At 36.5% G+C, this 18,779-nt stretch overlaps 1 protein-coding gene across 1 annotated transcript; it reads right to left on the bottom strand.

Annotated features, from left to right (window-relative positions):
* Positions 1 to 8,789: 8,789 nt before the first annotated feature.
* Positions 8,790 to 10,670, bottom strand: LOC145240195 (uncharacterized). The gene has a single exon (XM_080103780.1). It carries the CDS (start codon positions 10,668 to 10,670, stop codon positions 8,790 to 8,792), a length of 1,881 nt encoding a protein of 626 aa, XP_079959906.1.
* Positions 10,671 to 18,779: the final 8,109 nt, after the last annotated feature.

Raw genomic sequence — 18,779 nt, 5'->3', positions numbered from 1 at the left:
TAACACCCTCACATGTGTAATAATAGCGGGATGTAATTTTATCCATTTATAGTTTGTGTATATAAACAAATATGCAAACATATAAATCGAATCGAAAACTCGAAAACCAAATGAAATGGAATATTCTCCCATGTGTTCCTAGAAATACTATTGCGGTATCTTTATTAATAAAATAAAAGGTTAATTATAATTAATTGTTAACCACATCTTAACATGTGAAATAATAGCGTGATTCAATTTTAGCCAGGTATAGTTTGTGAAGCAGTTATAATGTAAACAAACGTGAAAACTTAAAAAATCGAATCGGCAATGCGAAAACAAAATGAGACGAAATATTTTCCTCAAGCGTCTCTAATAACCATTTAGTACAAATGAATTACTTTCTCGTCATCTTTATTACTAAAATAAAATATAATTAATAATTATTGGTCACTGTAAATGGAATAAATGCAAACAGCAATGAAAATATAAAACTCCAATTTCCGTTTGACAACACGACAATAAGCAATAAAACAAGTAATATGTTTTGTAGTGATATGATAGTATTAATTATAATGTAGTGTGAATCATTTTTTTTTTTTTTGAGATTACAAAGTTTGTAATCGGGATATTTAATATGTAATGATTCTACTCGGGGAAACCATGTTTGTGGTAATCTCTGTAGCGTTCTTGTTTTAATGATGATTCGGTCAATCTGGAATGTCAACCAATGGGATTTTGAGGAATAGTAGGAGGGAGAAATCATTATTCGAGTAGTGGTAAAGCGTTAAAAGTATGCGATATCTAAGAAATTACTAGTCACTTAATGACAGCTAAGACACAGGAAAGTGGGAAAAAGTATAAATGCACACGATGTAGAATGGGGTCAAAAGAGGACTTCTCAAAGAGGGGGAAAATTTGAGCTACTACTTTAGGACGATGACGAAGATGGTGCATCTAGGAATTAATGTAATGTTTTACTATTACAAAATAATGTGTATGAAATGGCATTCTATAGTTAAATAAGGTAATGGCTATTAGCGTAAATATAATAAATTTTCACGTGCAATCTGCTGTTGTAAACCTACGGTATTTTGGTCCAGAGGAGAAAAACTGTGCCTCTTTTATTATATACAATCTATATATCTATAAAAGTGAACGTGTCTGTCTGTCTGTCTGTCTGTGTGTGTGTCTGTCTGTGTACATTTCCCTACGCAATAACTCTGTCAATTTTTAGTCTATAGACTCGAAATTTGAAATACCGGGTACTGAGATTTGGGAAAATCGATGTGACAGGTGTCAGCCAGAAATTTGGCTGTTAAGGGGTCAAATTTCAACGATTTGACCTTTAAGAACTCTACCAAACTCCTCCGACAATTTTGGGTCTAGACACTTGAAATTTTAGATATAGGTTCCTTGAACATGGATCTAACTTAATAAAGTGATTTGAGCCCGAAACAATAAATTTTAAGGGGTCATAATAGGGGTCAAAGTTTTAAAATATTAACCATTTTTTTTGTTTTTTTGCTTTTTTTGCACGGCATACACCTCCAAACACCCGAGCAACGCCGGGCACCCCTGCTAGTATATATATATATATATATATATATATATATATATATATATATATATATATATATAGATAGATAGATAGATAGATAGATCATTACTTGATTAACATATTCTTATTTATCTATCATTGATTTATTTACTATTTATTTTCACTATTTTACATTATTACTATATTATTATTATATTGATACATTATATTATTATTATTCTATCACCTTGACTCACGAGTCTATTTTCATTATATATTATTACTCTTACAGATCAACATTATTTATCTGGCAGAACTTTTCCTTCTTGTTAACTATTATGACATCCGGTATTCTTTCTTGGATGGGTTTATTTATTTATACATGCATATCCCATATGATTTTGTGATTTTCGATTATTATTATTATTATTATTATTATTATAAGGTGATATGATATGTTGTATATAGATTTTCAGTATTTACTTCAATAGTTCTCAATATGTAAGTAGAGCTTAGTAGTAGTAGTAGTAGTAGTAGTAGTAGTAGTAGTAGTAGTAGTAGGTATCCATGTTTTATCCCCCAGAGAATGATCAGACTAAATACCTAGATTGATGATTACCTCTGAGGGAATGAAAAATGGATGCGTCTGTGTAGCTTACTTGCCATAGATATATTTCCATACTATTACTATATATCCCTACAAGAGAAAGTATTTTTTTAGTGAGCAGTGAAAAAGTATAAAACTCAGGAGGCTTCATAAGCACTATAGAAAGCACTAAATAAAAGTAAGGAAGCCTCCAAAGAACTAATAAAATCAAGCTTTATTTCTCTCTGAAGAGAAATTATTTTTAAGTGAGTGTTATGATTTAATTTGTTATCCCCCTTGGGATTGACATTCATAATAAAAGCGCCCTCTGTTTCATTTTCCCGCTCGATCCTTTCAAGAGCGTACGTGTATTTTACAGTTAATAAAACCTTTCTAAAAGGCAATTCTTTACTTACTGATACTACTCACTTCAATTTTATTAACTGTAAAAAAAAAAAAAATAATGGATCGAATCTTACGTCCCGACAGATTCGAGGTGGAACCTACATGCCCTAATTCCGAAAAATCCTATAGGCATTGGAAATTAACCCTCCAGAATTATATCCGCTCGCATAATAACGGATTAATCGAAAACACTTCAGATAATTTCTTTGCCTTGATCAATTGTATTTCAGCCTCTGTTTTCGATTTAATAAGCGATAAAACCGACTACGATAGTGCATTAAGAACATTGGACGCCGCTTATTTAAAACCTGAAAATATTGTTTATAATAGATATCGATTGATGACGACGAAGCAACAAACAACACAAAATATAGATGCCTTCATACTACAATTGGAAATGCTTGCCAAAACATGTAACTTCGAAGCGGTTTCTGCTGAAGAAAACAAAAATCAATACATTCGGGAAGCTTTCATCGGTGGAATTTCTTCTTCGTCCATCCGACAACGACTGTTAGAAAAACCCATCCTGACTTTACAAGACACATATGCCACGGCCAGATCTCTTGAACAAGCAGAAAAGCATTCGATAAGCTACGCAAATAACTTTACTGTAGCAGCTACAAATAATCCTTCGGGCTACAATCGTATAGCTGTGACTAAAGAAAATATGCATCCAAAAGGGGTTTGTTTTTTCTGTGGAAAATCACGTCATCCTCGATATTTATGTCCTGCACGAAACGCCGAATGTAAAAAATGCAAAAAAAATGGTCATTGGGCTAAAGTGTGTAAATCTTCTATTTCTAACACTCATACTGCTGTTCTTTATGACGACTCTGACTACCCCTCACCTTCTCTATCCTGACTAGGAACTAACTCCAAAGATGTCACATTCACTCAATGCCAAATTAACGGGCACTTCGTGAACGCTATGGTGGACTCCGGCAGTGTAAAAACATTCATTAATGAAAATACTGCTAAAAAACTTAAACTCTTCACAATACCTAAAAACAAAACTATAGCTCTGGCTGCTTCCGATCAACATGCTAAAATAACTGGCGAAGCTGTCGTGGATTTAATACTGAAAGATAAAACCCATTCTGGAATAACAATTGAAATCATTGAAAACCTTTTCATTGATTTAATAATCGGAAAAGATATTTTAAAAAAATATAAAAAAGTAACACTTAAATTCGACGGTCCTAGAGACAAACTTATAATTGGAGCTATAAACACGAATAATTTTTTTCCTACCATGAACGTTCCACTCCCTCCTCTCTTTTCTAATCTTTCTCCTCATACTACTCCTATTGCGACAAAATCCCGACGTTACACTTTTGCCGCCAACAAATTCATAAAAGAAGAGACTGCTAGAATGTTGAAAGAAGAACCTTCGATATCTCCGTGGCGAGCGCAAGTTCTTGTAACTTCGAATGAGAATCATAAGAAAAGAATGGTAGTCGACTACAGCGATACCATTAATAGATTCACGGAACTAGACGCTTACCCAATGCCTAATATCAATAAGATGGTAGACGACATCGCTCAATATAACATCTTCTCTACTCTCGACCTAAAATCTGCTTATCACCAAATACCTATAAATCATGCTGATCGTAAATTCACTGCGTTTGAAGTAAGTGGCAAACTTTTTCAATTTACTCGTCTTCCTTTTGGCGTCACCAATGAAGTAAGTGCTTTCCAGAGGAGCATAGACTATATTATAGAAAAAGAAAATCTAACCGATACCTTTGTGTATGTTGATAACGTAACTATATGCGGAAAAAATCAAGAAGAACACGATTACAATCTTCAAAAATTCTACAAAATTGCTAAACAATATAACATCACTTTAAATGAAAATAAAAGCATAATTTCTTCTAGTTCTATTACTCTACTCGGCTACACCATAGAAAATAATCAAATAGCTCCCGATTATCAAAGACTAAAACCATTACTCGAAATGCCACCTCCGCTGAATCTTAAATCTCAAAAAAGAATAGTTGGAATGTTTTCCTATTACTGCAAATTCATTAAAAAATTTTCTGATAAAATTTTATTACTAAATCAAAACAAAGAATTTCCACTACCTCCATCTGTATTAAAATCTTTTCAAACATTGAAAAATGATCTAAAAGACGCCACTTTAATAACGGTAGATCCAAATAAAGAATTTGAAGTAGAAACGGACGCTAGTAACTATTGCATTGCTGCAACACTAAATCAAGAAGGTCGTCCTATTGCTTTTTTTTCAAGAACTCTCAATACTAACGAAATTAAGCACCATGCAGTAGAAAAAGAGGCAGCCGCTATTGTAGAAGCTCTCCGTAAGTGGCAACATTTTCTACTCGGCAGGCACTTTAAAGTCATCACAGATCAGAAGAGCATCAGCTTCATATTCGACAATAAAAGAAAATCAAAAATTAAGAATGACAAAATATGTCGTTGGCGTATAGAATTATCCCAATACAATTTCACTATAGTTTATCGACCTGGACCTGAAAATATTGCTGCCGACACATTCTCTCGCATCTCTGCTCTTACTTACAATCTACAAGATCTTCGTGATTTACATAAACAATTATGTCATCCTGGTGTTTCAAGACTAAGCCATTTTATAAGAACGAGGAACCTCCCTTTTACTTTGGATCAAATTAAGAATATTACTGACTCTTGCTCATCCTGTCAATTACTGAAACCCAAATTCGCCAATACCAATGGAGGGACTCTCATTCAAGCCATATTACCTTTTCAACGATTAAATCTAAAGGCCCTCTACCTACTTCTATACATGGCAACAAATATCTACTTACTCTAATTGATGAGTATTCCCGTTTTCCTTTCGCTTTTCCTTGCAGAGATATGACAAGCAAAACCATTATCCACTGTCTAAACAAACTCTTTTCAATTTTTGGTTTGCCTGACATGATACATACTGACCGTGCTTCTGATTTCTTAGCAAGAGAAATAAAGGATTTTTTACACAAAAAAGGAATTGCTACTTCTAAAACAAGTAGATATCATCCTGAAGGTAATGGACAGATTGAAAAACTCAACGGTACCTTATGGAAGGCCATTCAAACAACATTACATTCTAATCAAATGAAACTACCTTATTGGGAAGACATACTACCGGACGCACTTCATTCAATTAGATCATTACTTTGTACTGCCACTAATATGACTCCCCATGATAGACTATTTAAATATAGTCGTAAATCTGCTTCCGGAATTTCAATTCCTTCTTGGGTTAAACCAGGCCCAATATATATTAGAAACCACACTAAAACAAGTAAACATGACCCTCCTGTAACGCCTGCCACCCTAATAGATGTCAACCCCCACTACGCTTATGTTCAACTACCTTCTGGTACTGAAACCACTGTCAACGTTCGAGACTTAGCTCCAAACTCATCAAATGAAGAAAACTCTAATAATAATCCTACTACTTCAGAGACTTTATTTGAACCTTCTACTAATGAAAACATTGGTCATGAGGAAGACAAAAATCAATCGTCTGATCTTGAAGAAAATCAGATTTCACTAAAAAATAATACTGAAAATCAGCATTCCTGCCAATCTGTGCGGAGGTCGTCCCGAGTTCGACAATTCCCTAGTAAATATAAGGATTTTGTGACTAAATACTGAAAAAACTGCAGTTTGGGTTCATATGTTATTTGTAAATAAAATGATTCTTATGTGATTGTAAAAAAAAAAAAAAAAAAAAAAAAAAAAAAAAATTTGTCTATAATTAATTACCCCTTACTTGAATACTTTAGGACGGGGAAAATGTTATGATTTAATTTGTTGTTAAGAGTTATCCCCCTTGGGATTGACATTCATAATAAAAGCGCCCTCTGTTTCATTTTCCCGCTCGATCCTTTCAAGAGCGTACGTGTATTTTACAGTTAATAAAACCTTTCTAAAAGGCAATTCTTTACTTACTGATACTACTCACTTCAGTGAGCATTGAAAAAAAAGTTCAAGAGTACTCTATAGTACGATTGAAATAAAAGAAAGGAAGCCTCCAGAGAACTTCTACAATCAAATTTTTACCCCGCCTTATTAAAAGGGAAATCATATTTGTGATTGATCAGTGAAAAAAATAAAACTCAAGAGGGTTCCAGAGCGCTACTAAAAGCTTTAGATAAAAGTAAGTAGGCCTCCAGAGCACTATTGGAACCAAGTTTTTATTCTCTAGAAGATTAATTATTTTTTAAATGAGCTGTAGAAAAAATTAAAACTTAGGAGGCCTTCAGAGGACTAGTGGAAGCATTAAATAAAATTAAGGAGGCCTCCAGAGCACTAATAAAACTATTTGTATCGCCCACCCTCTAGAAGAGAAATTATTTTTTTAAGTGATCAGTGGAAACAAAAACTCAGAAGGCCTTCAGAGACTACTAAAAGCAGTAATTAAAATTAAAGAGGCCTCTACTAGTACTGCTAAAATTATTTTTAAGTACCTTATTTAAAATAAAATACTCGATGATTTTATCTGATTTTCTGTTGTTTTGATTTTGTTTTTTTGTTTTTTTTTGTTTTTTCCTATGAGTAGAATTCTGTACAAGTACCTTGTTTCTTATTAAAAAATAAAACTACTCGATGTTTTTCCATGATTTTTTTTTGTACAAACTGTGGAAAAATTAATTTCCTAAAAGTAATAAGACTGCTCAGTCGAGAAGGAAGCAAGATACACTCACCTTTAGAGTTGCGAAAGAATTGCCCTTCCGCGACGTGACAGTCAGTTAACAAAATAAGTAATCCAGGTAATCATCAGCAGCAATTTCTAAATACAACTGAAATTGAATCCCTACAAGAAGGTTGATTACCTCCCTTTATAGGTCTGAAAAGGTCATGTGATCACCATCACATGACCAACGTAAAGCTTTATAACGCTTCTAAGAAACAACAACTCTTTTGGTTAGTAACAAGGTAAGTGCACCTACCCCCCTCTCTCCTGAGCAACCAGTAATTTCTAGTTTTTTCCACACATTCCCCAGGAAAGAGAAAAAAGAAAATGAAGGGAAGCAAAGAATATAAGGGTAGGCTCTTACTCGAACCAGTAACATGTTAGTATATTTGTTTGTTTATTTTCTTTTGTGGTTGATCCCTAACTATTCGGGGAGGAGGCTAGGCCTTCCTCGCCGCCGTTGTAGCGGGACACAATCGGGACAGTACCACTTTTGTCTTTCAGGAGGTGGAGACTCAATCCCCACACACCTGAAGTGACACCAGTCGTCACATCTATCACAGCAAATCATGTCTTGGTCACCCTGCGGGAAACCACATATGGGACAATACCAAACAACTTCATTGGAACATGCAGACTGGGGAGGAGTATCACCGAGATTGTCTGCCGGCTCATCAACTGATGCAGGTACAGTTGGAGCATGATCCTCTTCACTCAAGGATAATTCCAGGGGAAATAGGTTCTTTAATGAGTGGATATGTACTGCATTCCCACCCCCCTGTTTGACCCTTGCTGACCTGACTACGCTATCCTCTCCGCAAAACACCTCCAGGATGATTCCAAGGACCCAAAAGGGCCTAGGCTTCAGAGGACTCTTCACCAACACCACGTCTCCAACCTTTAAACGATTCCGGATAGGCACTCTGGAACGACCCTGGGGCCTCTCTCTGAGACTCAACAAGTACTCATTGTACCACAGAGCTCAGAATTTCTCCAGACACTGGTCTCGTACCCGCATAGTTCTGAGAAGCCTCTCTCGACTGGGAGGAAGGTGTGTGGCAAAATCTGCATCATTGAGACTCAAAAGCAGCCCGGGACTCTCATTAGGCCGCAAAAACATGTTGGGGGTTACTGCCTCCAACTCAGTCTCTGCCGATTCTCGGTAGATTAGAAGGCGGTTGTTCATGGCTCTTTGAATATCCGATATGATGGTCAATAAGGTGAAATAATTCATCTGACCTCTACCAACCACCTTAAAGAGACAATTCTTGATTGTCTGGATACTTCTCTCCCAGACACCTCCAACCCAGGGCGAGAAAAGGGGGATGGGGCAGAACTTGATTAAACAGGAGCCGAATTTCTGTTGGTAATCATGAGTCGATACCAGCCTCCTAAACAGCTGACCACCACCTAAAAAGGTTTTAGCATTGTCACAATAAATGGCAGAGGGAATGCCATATAGGTCGGTGAACCGCACCAAAGCCTGCAGAAAGGACAACACGCTCATGTCCGGCACCACCTCGACATGTACAGCTCTGACACTGAGACAAGTGAAGATGAGCAGGTACATTTTCACCTCCTTATCACCTTCTTTAACCCACAGGTGGCCTGTAAAATCTACCCCCCGTGTGTTTGAAAGGAACCTCCAGTTTGATACGGGAAGCAGGAAGGTTGGCAACATTAGGAGGCATGACTTGTCTGGCATTGTACTTCCGGCACAGGGCGCATGAAGCCAGGACCGTCTTCACTGCCTGTCTGCCCTTGGGTACCCAGTAACCATGGCGTCTTAATTCTGCCAAAGTGGACGCGACTCCCAAATGCTGGCATCTGTCATGTGCATCCATGATGATAAGCCTAATCACTGGGTGATGTTTTGCCAACAGAATCGGGTGTTTAATTTCCACGTTAAAGTGGAGAGATCGGCTAATTCTACCACCCGACCTGATTAGTCCATCACTATCGATGAAGAGGTCAAGGGCCCGCACCAACCCAGGAACAGTCTTGCCTGAAGAATCTAACAAGAATCCTATTTCTTCAGCATATACTTGATGCTGCATAGTCTTCATGATCAGAATGGCTGCCAGCTTTTCACAGTCAACCTCTACTCGACGCAATCGATTAATAAACTTAACTACCAGGGTGGTCACCCTCAAAAGCTTTGAAAAGGTAGAGAATCTTTCTAAGGGAAGCACCGTATGAGATTCCTCTCCATGGAGGATAGCAGCATTCCAAGAGGAACGGACTATCTCCTGGCTGCGTCGACTCAGACATGGCAACTCTTGTATTGCCCATGGTGCAGAACCACTACTCAACCAACTGGGACCATAACACCACAGTTGGAAGCAGGTTCTGAATTTTTGCATCGTCAACCCCCTTGTGATCAAGTCGGCAGGATTTTCTGCGGTTGGGATGTATCGAAAGGAGGGAACAAAGCCAAGTGCAGATCCCAACTCTCCACTCATCTGCTGAATGTCCTTTAGTCTATTACGGGCAAACAGGTTCTTACTCACAATAGTCCCTGAGACCAGCCAAGAAAGAACAACCTGAGAATCAGTGGCCACATGAATCTCAGAAGGAGAGAATCTGCCAAAGCTCCGTAAAATAGTGGGCAGGCATCTAAAAGCCAAGAACACTGCCATAAGCTCCAGTGTAGGAAGAGTCTTCCTCTTCAAGGGAGCCACCCTAGCCTTTGCAAACACCAGGCACGAATGGCAATCTTGCACCGTGTAAGCGGCGAATCCGTATGCCTCTGAAGAGGCATCACAGAAGAGAAAGAGTTCGCCCACTCCATTCTCACTGAACGCCCTTCGGGGAAAAGAAATGGTCCCCAGTTCAGAGAGATCAGATGAAAGCTTTTTCCATAAGGACAAGTATTCTGGTGGCAACAGGACATCCCATGCAAACCCCCCCTTCCAAAGCCTGCTCAACAGAATACGGCCCCGCAATGTAACCGGCAAGCACAATGATAAGGGATCATAGACCTTCGCTGTCTCCCCGAGAATCTGTCTCTTTGTGCAAGCATAAGGGTTGCAATTAACAGGTGTCACATGAAGGGCATCCGAGAGAGGAGAGTATCGATACCCCAGCACCTTTTCCCAATTGTTACCATGAACACTCAATGTCCCATGTTTTTCCATTTCACCTCGAATACCCACATAATCAGAATTACAAGACTGCAATTCAAAACCTCCCTGAAGCAGCCGTTCCCGAGAGAGAGCGTATAATCTACACAGTTCATCTGGATTATCATCTGACATCACCAGATTATCCACGTAAAATCTGTTCTCCATCAAAAACCTACAATCGTCCATTGGGAACTGAGCAGCATGGTACCGGAGGACATAATTTAGTATGAAGGGACTAGAAGCAAACCCAAATATAATGGTATTATATCTAAAGCAGCGCAGTCGACCCCCATCCTTCAGAAAAAAACAGAATCGGTTTCTATCTGCTTCCAGTTTCAGTCGTATCATCAGGAAAGCCTTCCTTATATCCGCTAACACAACATGGTTATTAGCACGGAAGGTGAGCAATAAATTTAATAGATCACTCGTAAGATTCACTCCCTGGTAGGTTACTTCGTTAAGGGAAGGAAAGTCCCCAGTCTTGAGACTGCAGTTGAACACGGGCCTAATTTTAGTGGTAGAAGTAGGGTCTTTTTCAGGACCGAGAGAGCCAACTCATAATTCCTGTTGCATATACTAAAATGGTTAATCAACAGGAGAGGTTGACCAGACAGAGAGCATTTTAAGAAATTCAGCCTTTCGGCATCATTGGCCATACCAGCTACGCAGTTTTCAAAACGCGACAAAAAATTCCTAAAGCTCATAGGATTGGACTGCATAGCCAACCCATCAAAGGTAGGACCCGTAATTTGTATTTGAGGTGGCTTCACGGTAAAAGATGACACTCCTCTCTCACGTTCAGAGGTACCTTGAGCAAGGCTTAGTGACTCAGGGGCAGCAGGGAGGAATTTCAACTCAAGATGTTCCAGTTCCTTTCGGAATCGCAAGGCGTTTGCCAGAGCCTCCTTCTCAATTCTCACCCAGTCCTCCTCCTCAGAAGATTGAAGTTGGATTTTGCTAACGCATACGTTTACCTCCACCAAATACTCATAAATGGATTTCTGCAATGCAGAGAATGATTTAACGGAGATTTCATCCTCCTGATGAGCCGTCTCCAGAATTGTTCGGATTTTGATCCATAGGATAGAAATTCTTCTCCGTAGATCTGCTTTGCTACTATCCATGTTCATGTTAGTATTAGGGTTTCTTTCGCAATATGTGGAAAAATTAATTTCCTAAAAGTAATAAGACTGCTCAGTCGAGAAGGAAGCAAGATACACTCACCTTTAGAGTTGCGAAAGAATTGCCCTTCCGCGACGTGACAGTCAGTTAACAAAATAAGTAATCCAGGTAATCATCAGCAGCAATTTCTAAATACAACTGAAATTGAATCCCTACAAGGAGGTTGATTACCTCCCTTTATAGGTCTGAAAAGGTCATGTGATCACCATCACATGACCAAGGTAAAGCTTTATAACGCTTCTAGGAAACAACAACTCTTTTGGTTAGTAACAAGGTAAGTGCACCTACCCCCCTCTCTCCTGAGCAACCAGTAATTTCTAGTTTTTTCCACAAAACTTTTTGTTTCTGTCCCAATTTGTAAGATTTTATTGGTACTTATGCATTTAACGAACCATGCATAACTCAGCATTTGCTTGACTTTATCTGGCGCATGACATCAACAGCCAAGTGTTGCCGATGCTCCTGCGCATGATATCAACAGCCAGGTAAAACCGAGCATTGCCGATAAAATAAAAACAACACTATGTAAACAAAATAAAATTTTAAATGTAGAAACATCAGCAGAAAATAAATAAATGAATAAAAAGCAAAAACCTACCGTTTATTTATATATATATTTTTAATTACAATAAGAAATTGTTTTCTTTTTTCCAAAAAATGCATATAAAACAATGTTTTTTAATAAATATTAGGTAGTAACTGTTTTTATTGTTTTGTTTTGTTTTTTTGCCAGAATCTCTGCGAGTTTTTTTTTTTTTTTTTTTTTTTTTTTTGCCAGGAACATTTTTTTCTCAGGAGGATGTATTTTCCTCAGACTTTTGGAGGGCATCAGACAACAAAGTAGATGGAGATGAGATAGCGAATGTGATAGGAAGTTCCTTACCAACCGGGTAACTTTCGACGATGTGCGTTAATATGGAGTCAAATACCAAACTTTATCTCCACATAAACTCAATAGGATATGTGTTCAGAAGCTCCCGGTTGGTTCCGCATTCTTGTTGTGCTGCTTTGCTGCTTTGGTTCCTTCCACATCCATTCCACATAATTTGTTGTTACCTGTATTATGGAATCTACAAAGTTATGGCTGTAGTTCACTGTTAAATGGTGATATCCCTCTCCTTCCACTTTACTATAAGTCCTCCAACAATCTGATATGACCGCGGTCCCCGGCAGAATGTATTTTCTTATTAGTGGAAGGATTACAGCCCCTGGGTCTGGAGCTGGTTTGCTAGGATGGGCAAATTCATTTCAGTGTTACTGGTATCGTCTGCGTTTCTTGAATTGTATGCACTTTTTTTTTTCACTCTTCCAATTGATATTGAAATTCTCTTCTGCTGCTCGCACGCACACGCGATCAAATCAAAACTAAGTGCTGATTGGCTGATTGTTGTGTTTTGTCAGGCAGCAGCAAAACCCAAGCTGTTGACGTCATGCACCGGACAAGGCCGAGCAAACGCTGAGTTACGTCTGGCTTATTAAATGCAAAGATACCATTTTGTTTGTTTAGGTACAATTTTGTACAAATACCTTATTTCTTATTTAAAAAATAAAACTATTTGATGATTTTACATGATTTTTGCTGTACGAGTTTTTTTTTTTTTTTCCATCATGGGTAAGGATTTTTTTTTTTTTTTGGTGCTTATTCAGATTGTCACTTATGGCGATAAACAAATATGAAAAAAAAACAACTTTTATCGTGTATCTACCTGTCACAAAAAGAAGATGGTATATTCCAAAAATCACAAAAAATGATCAAGTAGTAATTTTTTTTTTCTTCAAAATACAAATTTGCCGTTTTTTTACCAATAAGTAAAGGCTGACATCATTTTAATATTATTGTAATTTTGTTATTAAATTATATAAAATGACCTTTCTAAAAAAATGTTTTCATAATTTGAAAATTTTATTTTCTGAAAGATAAAAAAATAAAAAAAATATACGTTTTTTAATTGTTTGGTTTTAACTTATTTAAGTAGGATTCTTAAAAAAAATGAACCTAAAAGTCTAGCATAACAATATGAGGAAAAAAAAGTTAAAATCTGCCTGCATTTCTGAAAAAAAAAAAAATCAATAGATTTTAAAATAGCTACCATCTTAGAAATACAAATAAAACAATTACTTATCCTATCTTATGTTATGTATGGGCAGGAAATGGATTATCATTTTGCACTGTAAAGTTTTCTTATTTTTTTAAAAAGTATTTCTTCAGGGTAAAATATACTCATATGAAAAAAAAAAAAAAAGAAAGTAGAATCTAATTTTTATTTTTTCCATTGACAATGTAGTGGAAATGAGTAACATCTACTATTGATTCCTTTTATACACAAGAAACAAAAGGTAAAATTAATGGGCGATTGTCCAGAATATCCCATGTATGAAAAGACAAAAATAAAGAAATATGTGCATGATGTACATAGTTATTACAGAAAGAAATACTGCACCAAAAATCATGGATATTGATCAAGTTGTTTTATTTTTATAAAAAAAAATTCATTTTCAAACAAAGTTGAATTTTCCAATGCCTCCCCCCATCCTCGCAATGTTAAGAATGATTTTCTAAAATCTCGCATGTTTGAATTATTGGGAATTACCTCCCGTGTTTCTTTAGACTGTTTTCAAAATGGTGTTGCAAAGTTGTTGCTCATAGTTAACCCATAAAATTTGATTTTTTTTTCTTTTTTTATTTAAAAATAAAACAACTTTATTAATTTACGTGATTTTTGGTGTACACTATTTTCTTTTCGTCACATATAGCTTTTTCTTTATTTTTTGTTTTTTCATAATGGGGGAATTCTGGACAAGTACTGTTTTAAATTTGATTTAGGAGCACAAACTGATCTTGAATAATTTTTTATCTTTAAAACTTTTATTATTCTAATTCAAACTGGACTTTATTTTATTGGTTTCTTCAATTCAAAAGGCTTCAAAATTCAGAATAGTAAATCATTTACTATATACTTTTTATCAATTAAAATGACTTACATCTTTGTTGTAACACTTGGAAGTTTGAAAGTAATTATGAAATCTTTTTAATTGATAAAGTAATTTCTGACTTGAATTTGCTGTTACTTACTTTTCACAATGGGTTGGGTTGGGTGGTTGGGTTAGGGTGCTGAAAAGAACAATAAGAAACAAATTTTGAACAGTGGCCGAGAAAATATCGTGCTGGACAATTAACATATCTTGTAACATTGCTAGTAACAGGTGTTAAAAATCGACTTGACGATTTAGATTAAGTTATATTCTATATGTCTATAAAGCTGAGTTGTTTTTTTTTTTGTTTTTTTTCTCGCTTTGGCATTGATATTAAAATCATACTTTTTCTATTTAAAAATTGTTCAAATGTTCTTGTTGAAAGTAATTACAATAACTTTTATCATAGACCCTTTTATGATTACTTCCCTTTTACGTTGTAATCCCATAATCCCTTTTTTCACTCCCTGCTTCCTCTTTCTGTCCCCCCCCAAAAAATATACTTCTCTTTATACCCATCACACGTGTGTTCGTGTCTTCTTTCAAATCTTCGTTCCAGTTCCTTTTCTCTTTTCACTGAAATGCAATATGTGCCCAGGAGAGATAATGGAAGCCGATGGAACAGACTTTTATTTGACGGAGATGAAACCAAATATGAAATTTGGGAGACAAAATTTTTATGTCATTTACGCACGCTCGGCCTAAAAGACGCCATTTTAGATATACACCTTAATAGAGACGGAAGCAACAAGAGAAATGAAGATGCTTACGCTGACCTTGTAGAGTTTTTGGACGACAAAAGTTCATCCTTAATAATGAGAGAAGCTACAGATAATGGGAGAAAAGCTCTCAAAATATTACGCGCACACTATGCAAGCAAAGGAAAACCAAGGGTAATCTCCTTATACACCCAACTCACGTCTCTCAAAAAGAAAGGAGACGAAAGTGTCACAGAATACATGATAAGAACTGAGACAATTTTAACAGCTCTGTAAAATGCCAGTTGACGATGCCATAATTATCGCCATGATATTAAAAGGACTAGGAAGCTGCTACGACACTTTTTCGATTTATGTGACACACAGCAACAAAGAAATAACATTCCTGGAATTTAAAACAGAACTCCATGGTTTCGACGAAACATTGAAACATAAAATCCAGTCGACCAGTGACGAAGTGATGAAATTGACATCGTCTTTTTCAGAGGATACAATGGAGAGCCGTCACCATCATGACGAACGTGAAATATCATGCTTCACATGCGGTGAAAAAGGACATTTATTGAAAGAATATCCCAACAACAAACACAAACAGTGAAAACAGTGGTGTAGTTACTGTAAAAGTAACACCCATAAAAGGGGAGTTCTGCCGTTATAAGTGAGAAGATACAATGAAAAAGGCAGCCAACACTAAAGAAAACTCCTTCACATTCAAAACAGAGGACTACTACTATACCCGGAACTTAATACAGCATATGAACCTACTAGTTGACGCAGGGGCCACTTTGCACATTATAACAGACGCGAAGAAATTTAAGAACTTCGACCTAACATTCCGTTCTGAGAACCACTACATGGAGTTGGCAGACGGAACTAAAACTAGTGGCTTAGCCTTAAAAAGAGGAGACGCTGAAGTCTGCCTTTTAGACACTAATGGAAACTCCATTATGACTACCTTAAAAGGGGCACTACTTATACTTTTATATCCACAGGATATATTTTCCGTGAAAACTGCGACCCAAAACGGAGCGACAGTTATTTTCGAAGCAGACGGGAATATACTAAAACATAAAAACGGAACAAAATTCAAAATACACGTGCGTAACAGACTATATTACCTAAAAACTATGGAGGAAGGAAATGCAGAAGACAGTTGCCATCAATGCCACGATATCCACACGTGGCATAAAATATTCAGCCATTGCAATTACGGCGACATAACAAAACTACCCGATGTTGTCGAAGGGATGAAAATAAAAAATAAGACTACAAACAACAAAAACTGCAATGTCTGCATCCAAGGAAAATTTCCCCAGAAAAGAAATAAATTTCCCGACAAAAGAGCGACAAATATTCTGCATTTAGTACATTCAGACCTAGCCGGCCCCATAGAACCAGCGGATTTAAATGGGAACAAATACGCCATCTCCTTCACTGACGACTTTTCTGCCCAGTTGAGGGTGAAGAAATTAATGTTTTTACCCAATTTTTCGGTATTTGTCATCTGAAGGGTCGAGCTTAAAAACGATACTGATCTTGTGAAAATCTGTCGCCTCTATCGAAAGTTTTAGACAGACATGCAAACATACATACATAGATTTATATATTTGTAGCTCAAATTTTTTACCCCAACCGATTAAAAAGCTTGCCCTATCTCTGAATACCCTTTATGTCAAATTTCAAATGTGTAGACCAGAAATTGTCTGAATAATTTGGTAGAGGCTGCAGAGGTAAATTTTTTAAAACTTTGACCACTATTATGACCTCTTAACATTTATTGTTTTCGGCTCAACTCAAGTTATTAAGTTAGATCCATGTCCACGGAAGCAATATCTAAGATTTCCATGTCCACGGAAGCAATATCTAAAATTTCCATGTCCACGGAAGCAATATCTAAAATTTCAAGTGTTTAGACCCAAAATTGGCGGAGGAGTTTGGTAGAGTTTTCAAAGGTCAAATCGTTGAACTTTGACGGCTTAACGGCCAAATTTCTGGCCGAAAACTGATTGCAAAGATTTTCCCAAATCTCAGTACTCTGCATATCAAATTTCGAGTCTGTAGACTGAAAATTGACAGAGTTATTGCATTGGAAAGTGTACACAGACACACACAGACACGTTCACTTTTATATATAAAATAGATTATATTGGACACAATATATAGTAATGATTTAAAAAGTTAAAAATAAATAAAGACTCGTGCACCACCACCGAGAATCGAAACCAAAACCTTCAGCTTACGACTTATTTTTGCCTCTGCCGCCAATGACTGAGCCATGAAGACACATCTACTGCAAGGTTTCAGTTAATTAAAACATGAACCAATAGCTACTACGTTATGCATTCGTAATGGCGGCGTTCGACCATCACCAAGCAAATTTCATTTTTTTTTAATTTTCACACCTTTGCACCGATTTTTCCGGGCTGAAACCCAAATATAAAGTTTCGCATGGATTCAAATACTTTATATATGAAGTTTCATGTCTGTAGACCAAAAACTCTAGGAGGAGTTTGGTAGGCAAAAATTTTTAAATAAAAATATATACATATACATAAATATATATGGAAACAATTTTGTGTTTACTATAAACTTTTTACGCAAATATTATGCAAGTATAAATCATGTAGAATATCTGCATGAATATAATTACACGTAATAGTTAACTAAAGATGATCACCCCATAAGAAAACCGGAGAAACTAATAGGGAATTAATTAAAATGAATGTTTTAAGGAATATGCAAATTAGCTAGATCTTCTGCTATTAGATGCAATTCAACGCCCCATACATAGCAAAATTGTATTTTCTTTTTAATTAAATAGAGTAAGAGATTTTAATATGAATATCAATACACACGCTTGAAAAACGAATTTAAAGGAGTATAGGAGATATATATAAACTAGCATTTCAGCCCGGCGTTGCCCGGATATTTGGAGGTGTATGTTGAGCAAAAAAAAAATAAAAGCAGTCAATTTTTTTTAATTTGACCCCTATTATGACACATTAACATTTATTGTTTTGGACTCAAATCAAGTTATTAAGTTACATCCATGTCCAAGGAACATATATCTAAAATTTCAAGTATTCAGACCCAAAATTGTCGAAGGAGTTTGGTAGAGTTCTCAAAGGTCAAATCGTTGAACTTTGACATCTTTACAGCCAGATTTCAGGCCAAAAACTGATTACAAAGATTTTCCTAAATCTCAGCACCCTGTATATCAAATTTCGAGTCTGTAGACTTAAAATTGACAGAGTTATTGTGTAGGAAAATATACACAGACACACACACAGGCACGTTCACTCTTATATATATACTAGCATTTCAGCCCGGCGTTGCCCGGGTGTTTGGAGGTGTGTGTTGAGCAAAAAAAAAAAAAAAGTGGCAGTAGGAAAGCAGGCTCGAACCCGTACTGCAAAGAAGGAAAAGAACGGGGAAAAAACGTGACGTCTTTGCTGTTACGACCACCGCCAAACCGGAAGTGATGTAGGTTTTAATTAAGGCTAGACAAAAACAAAAAAGGAGAAGATGACTTTCGAAAATATTGGCGAAAAAAGCGACCGCCCCCGTAGAAAAATGCCCAGTT

Source organism: Euprymna scolopes, chromosome 19 (genome assembly GCF_053919585.1).
Source record: "Euprymna scolopes isolate OS-2025 chromosome 19, ASM5391958v1, whole genome shotgun sequence".
NCBI classification, from domain to species: domain Eukaryota; kingdom Metazoa; phylum Mollusca; class Cephalopoda; order Sepiida; family Sepiolidae; genus Euprymna; species Euprymna scolopes.
The sequence above is the reverse complement of the archived record's forward strand: the minus strand, read 5'-3'. Positions and strand labels throughout refer to the sequence as shown.